Below are 6,160 nucleotides of genomic sequence, written 5' to 3'. Positions count from 1 at the left end.
AGTAAAGCTTCACAATGAGGCTGGTAGTAAAGCTTCACAATGAGGCTGGTAGTAAAGCTTCACCATGAGGTTGGCAGTAAAGCTGACCAGATCATCTTTTCTTCTGTTGGTTCTGAGCCGTTGACTCTGCAGCATCGCGACTGTTGCTCATGGACACAGTGGATAGAAAATGGAGAAAACTTCCTGTCATGTTTCTGCTCCTTTAACAAACTAGTGCGTCGTTTTAAAAAATCCAGGAGGAATCTGCTGCAGACAAAAAGGCACAAACATGACTTTTAAAGGAATAAAATATGATTAAAATGATTCATAATGATTAAAATGAGTAAACTAAAAGAATAAAACTTTATATCTGAGACCGAAGGCTTAGGAAGATCATGTAGATGGTGAAGTATAGAAAGTGGTTAGGATCATTGCACATGTTTAGACCATAAGCAGAAAGCTGTTTCAGAACAATCTGCAGCCAAAGTCTTACATCAAACAGTCTCTAATGCTCCTGAGACTGATGTGAAAAGCTAAATATAACTTGCAAAGCGATGTCAGATGAATCAACAGTCTGATCTCTGAAACAGTTCAGGTCCTTCAGGAGCTGCAGGTCGTCCACAGGCTGGATTTACCTTTTAAATGCCACAGATTAGTCAATCTGTATTTCTTTTAATTGTCAAAAAATTGATTTAGCAGAATAAAGAAGGTCGTCTTCATGATCCCAAAAATATTTCCAACAGGAAAAAGATCCAGATCCAGCTTTTGAAGCCGCATCCCTGGGATTTGACCATAATGAGGTTTGGAATAACTTCTCTAAAAACACGGCGCCGTGTTTGAAGCACCGGGAATCTGGGCTCCTCCTGTGGATGAGAGGATTACGTTTCCCTGTTAATCAAGTTTCATTTGGATGCAAGCTAAACGTCAAGCTGTCGGCAGAGTGAACTTCCATGAGAACATGGAAATAGCAACGTCATCTGCATAGAGAGTAATTAACCCTTTAAAGCCCGATCCAAGAATAAAACAAAACAGAAAATTACTTTTTTTGGGTTTGAAGTCCTTATTTGGCCTTTTAACAAAATATGTAAAAAGAAAAAACAGAAATACATTTTTGATATTAATTATTTATTAAGTCAAGATTATTTTTTGTGTAGTCTTCTGCTGTCTGTTATCAGGTATATCTGATTGTGTACAATAGGATTTTGAGCAAAGTTTTTACCAATAAATTATGCAAAAGGTGTCAGACGCAAAACATTTTAGAAACCGTATGTATCAAATATGATACATTTGGCATTATAGGGTTAAATAGAGAAAAGTTATGTCATTAAGTAAAGTATTTGGTATTTGATTAAAAATATTTCAAAACACTGTTTTTTTCTTATGAACCTTTTGACATGTTTCAGCTTCAATATGAAAGATAAGCTTACTGGACTGACAAATTATATTATTGATCCCCAAAATACAATTATTACGCACACCGACATCATTCATAATGAGGAATACCAAGTTTAGAAATTAACAAAACCTAAGGACATAAATATTTGTTACTTAAAGAAGTTTCTGTTAAACAAATTTAATCCAAAAATGAACTCTAGATGTACAATATACTTTCAACATTAATTAAGTTCAAGATTATTTAATTTAAAAAAACAGTGTCTTAGGATGGTACCAGGTGGAACACCTTTCATGATAATCGGATGGAAACTGTGAAAACTCAAGCAGACGGTAAATATGGACCATAAATGGATCAAGGATTTTCAAGTAGTTTAACTTTTTGATAACAAAAAACAAATTAGTTTTGAATGACATCAGGTGTAAAAAAAAATTAAGAAATAGAAACCCAGACTAGAAGTTTGGAAAAATGTAATTTGGCATAAATAAAGTGTGCCATTTTATTGAATTGTAAAACCAAGATGTTTCTGCAGCTTTTGCCGTCTTTAAATCTCTTTAAACTTTTAATAAATTCAATAAACAGAATTTTGCGTTCATTGGGAATAATCTATGGACCCCCCCCCATTCCTAGATCCTCTCAGTCGTTCTAAAGCTGCCTGTAGTTTAATTAATTCTTTCTTTATTAAATTGATTTTGTTTTCCTTCAGCTTCTCTGGAGTTTTTCTGATGAGTGAAACATTTAACTGTCATATTTCCCCAGATTTCCTCCCTGTTGGAATAAATCTATCTGAGAAAATCCAGAGTGCCTGTCATCCTTTCATCTGGTTTTTATATTTTTATTGTTTTTTGAGGATAATTAATAGTTTAACTGATGTAAAAGAAGGAAGCAGCTGAATTAGATGAGAACAGTGGATGATATTGAGATATTTTATATTCTAATGCTGTGTCTATAAACCAAATCATAAAAGGTAAATTACTTTAACTTGCATTTGATCATTTTTTAACCATTTTATCAGATTAAAAATCTCCTGGAGGCTTAAAAAGCTCCCAGTGCTTCGGATGTGTTTGCTGTAGAGGTTTGATGAAGCAGCAGATGGTCTGAACAGCTCAGATCCAGTGTTTCTCTGATTTCTCGCCGTCTCTGCGGTTCGCCGACATTCCCTGAAGCACCAACACTTGTTTTGTGGTCTGCTCCTCAGAGAGCTGCAGGAAAGCTGAAGCTTCCAAGGTGAAGGTGAAGGTGGCGGGTCAGGAGGGGCTACACGGACACAACCTGAACATCCCACAAATAATCACCACCCCAGAACCCGAGGCCAACACTCTGATGGTCCCAGAGATCAGGTAACAGCAGGCTGGCCTCAAGGGGGCGCCGTTGCAGGCGCAGGTAAAATGTTTCATAGGTTTATACATGAGGGCGTTCAGAGTGAAACGAAAGGCGATCATTTCATGCCAAAGACATGAATTTATTGACAGGATCATCTATGGGTCACATATCATTGAAAGAAAAGTTTAAATAATGATTTAAAACAAGTAAAGAACCCATAAAATGACAAAAAGGAAGAGAAAACAGAGAACTTTCCAAAAAAGATCAGAAGAAGGCAGAAATATTTCTGTAGTAGTAAAGCTGGACCTCTGGTTCAGAACTGTTCTGGTTGATCTGAAGAAAACTGATGAATAAAACCAGAAACCTTAGATTCACCTTGTTCCTCTCATCAACTGAAGATTGTTAAGTTTATCATGGCATCCAGTTCCATGATCCCTGGGATGACAGACCGGTCCCTGGGATGAGAGACCGGTCCCTGGGATGAGAGACCGGTCCCTGGGATGACAGACCGGTCCCTGGGATGACAGACCGGTCCCTGGGATGACAGACCGGTCCCTGGGATGACAGACCGGTCCCTGGGATGAGAGACCGGTCCCTCGGTTGTGTTTGTCTTCTTGGAAAAAATGGCAAAGTGGAGGATGAGAGGATTGTTACCCTGTTAACAGCATTTATTTTAGGGACAAGCTAAAAGTCCAGCTGTGGAAAATATGAACATAAGAACATGTAAATTACAGAGTCGTCTGCATAGAGAATGATTAAATAATGAAAGCCTGGCTTCAGGGGGGGTCCCTGCTCCGCCGTACTGGCTGACGTCATGTGCCTCAATGTTTCCGTCATCATGGGGACATAGTGAGTCTTCAGCTGTAAGGAGACGGAGGCGTGCGCCATAGACTGTGACACTTGCTTTGACGCGTCTTCGTTTTTCTTTGCTCTGCAGTGTCTGTAACTGTGACTGGTTTAAATTTGATGTTAATATGTTCCAAAGAAGTTAAAAAAGTTAAAAAACAAAAAAAAGACAATCCACAGGACTTTGTTTTCCAAGTTTGAGGACATTTTTCTTCCCATCCAGGAATCTTTCTCAACTAAAAATGTCTGGATTAGCGTTGAGGTCCAAGCTTTATAGAGTAGCCCAACGAAGCCTTGATATGGCTGAGAAAACATAGAAACTCAACAATAGAAGGTCCACTCCTTAGCAGTGGGGTGGACCTTTGTCAGCCTGCAATACTGGCCTATGCCTCTGAAAGGGGAGTGGTCAGGGTCATCGTTGGTCTGGCTGACCTGCTTCCCTGCAGGGCGGTGAGGATTGAGACGATAGGAATCAAATATGCTTCAATAATCCTACTATAACTTAACTTCCTTATTTCTGTTGTTTTCTACACAAAGTGAAATTAGTTATAGATCTGTATAGATTTGTTTTTTTTTATTATTATATACTGAACAGCTACTGTGAGAAAGTAATTAAAAGACACACTATGTTTAATTCCATATAAAATAATAACGCTGTCCCCATAAAAGCTCTGAGGGCCGCGGCGACGTGTTGAGATGAGTGGCGGGAGTTTAGTGAGGTCATGATGACATAAAATGGCAGCCAACCTAGCATAGCTTATCTATAGAAGCATGGCGAGCCGATAAAATCCCTGCCTAGTTTTCCTTCATCCTGTCCACATTATCCCAGTGATTTTCTCCCAGTCTGTGCTGTAGAGACGGACATTTAAATGGTTGAAACTAATCTCTGTTCATGGTTTTACTTTCATGATTATCCGGCTCTGATGGAAGCTTAGCATAGCGAAGCTGGAAGCTCCTCCATGAACAGATCTTTTGAAGTGAAGCATTTTTCAGTAAAAGGATATGACATAAAAATGTTTATAAGAAGCAAAGTGTAGTAAAAAAGCATCACATAGATCCAGTTTATGCAGTTTATCAACAAAATAAATGTGATTTTGGGGTGAACTACGCTAAACTTCTAGGTGTTCTAGGTCCTACTTCCCAAAGCTCTTTTCTGCCTGTATAGTCAGAGTATCTATGGGGGAGGAAGATAAATTATCTGCTTGATGCGTTTGTCTCCACCAGAGCTGATCTGTCTGCAGGCGAGGATGATGAGGAGCTACTGAAGGCGGATTTGAAGACCTGGTCAAGTCAGGGAGACCTGCTGACTGCAGACGACGAGTAAGAAATACGAAAAAAATAATAGATTCCTCCTCCGGCTATGTCTGTTATCTTCATCATCATCCTCTCCTCCTGCAGGATGCGTCCTCTCTCAGCCGCCAGCATCGGCAGCGTTGTGATCCAGGAGCGCCTGAATGAGCTGGTTAAGCTTTTTAAAGGTCGGACTGAGAGACAGAAGGACCGCCTGGTGGATCCGGATGAGTCTGAGGAGGAGAGTCCCTCAGCATGTACGTCACCTTGGATTCAGATTATTTATCTGGAGATCCAGTCACAAAAGCAGTGCCTAGAAAGTTCTGAATTTAACCTGTAGAGAAGAATGCAGGGTCCAGATTATCTCCAAAGGATAAAGAGACTTTACTGCTGTGTAGAAAGTTTGAAGTCTTTTAAAGTTCTAACCCTGTTAGAGGTTAAAGGTTTAATCGATCTGAAACTGAACGCTCAGCTATCAATGCTACCACTGACATTTAAGTCCTGATCCCTGCAGCTCCTAGCAAAGCTCCACCACCTCCTCCTCCACCGCCTCCTCCAGAAGAAGAGAAGAAGGAAGAAGCAGCAGCGCCAGAAGAAGAGGAAGAGCTGTTCCAGTTTGAGCTGCTGGGGCATCCAGTGAAAATACCCCATCTTCCCCCGATGCCTGACTGGCTGCGAGCTATCCTGGAATATCGCTTTCCCTCCAGCATTGACCCATTCACAGGTGAGAACTTCCTGACCGTACTTCATCAAGATTCCCGTTAGCTAGTTAATGGAAAATGTGTTTGGTTGTGCTCAGTCAAGCTGGGCCTGATGAACAGAACCAGAACCAGAACCAGGGCTCAGCTTCTGGTGACCTTTCTGACTAATCATGAAGTAAAGGATAAATCCTGATTCTTTAAAACTGGAATCAGAGCTTTATTTGCCAGTTTGCTGGTGAAGGTTCCCAGTCATCCAGATCATAGTCATTCCAAAATATCAGAAATAAAAACAAACTGGACTTTATTTTCCAAGTTTGAAGACGTTTGGCTTCCCATCCAGAAAGCGAAGCCATGAAGTCAACGCTGCTCCAAACATTAGAGTTGAGGAAGCTTTCTGGATGGGAAGCCAAACGTCTTCAAACTTGGGAAACAAAGTCCAGTGGTTGATTTTGCTTTTTTTAAAACCTTTTTGTAATTTGTAAAGCTTGTTCAGAAAACTATTTGGTTCTTATTGGCTCTCAATGAAAACATTTAAGAAATGAATATTTAAAAATCAGCATTTTTAATGTGTTTTCACACCAGAGGAAAACTGATTCATCTGGATCCTCTGACTCTTATTCACACGGAA

General features: G+C 39.9%; 1 protein-coding gene across 1 annotated transcript in view; it reads left to right on the top strand.

Moving 5' to 3' along the window:
• Positions 1–1,641: 1,641 nt before the first annotated feature.
• The window catches only part of cngb1 (cyclic nucleotide gated channel beta 1), a 14,005-nt gene continuing 9,486 nt past the window's right edge, over positions 1,642–6,160 (top strand). The window contains exons 1-5 of the mRNA XM_015402444.1: positions 1,642–1,651; positions 2,571–2,712; positions 4,766–4,861; positions 4,940–5,088; positions 5,346–5,555. Of these exons, the coding sequence (XP_015257930.1) occupies positions 1,642–1,651; positions 2,571–2,712; positions 4,766–4,861; positions 4,940–5,088; positions 5,346–5,555 (607 nt within the window). The remainder of the gene's footprint in view (positions 1,652–2,570; positions 2,713–4,765; positions 4,862–4,939; positions 5,089–5,345; positions 5,556–6,160) is intronic.

Source organism: Cyprinodon variegatus, unplaced genomic scaffold, assembly GCF_000732505.1.
Source record: "Cyprinodon variegatus isolate N-32 unplaced genomic scaffold, C_variegatus-1.0 Scaffold1349, whole genome shotgun sequence".
NCBI classification, from domain to species: Eukaryota; Metazoa; Chordata; class Actinopteri; order Cyprinodontiformes; family Cyprinodontidae; genus Cyprinodon; species Cyprinodon variegatus.
Note: the sequence above shows the minus strand (reverse complement) of the source record. Positions and strands in the feature narration are given on the sequence as shown.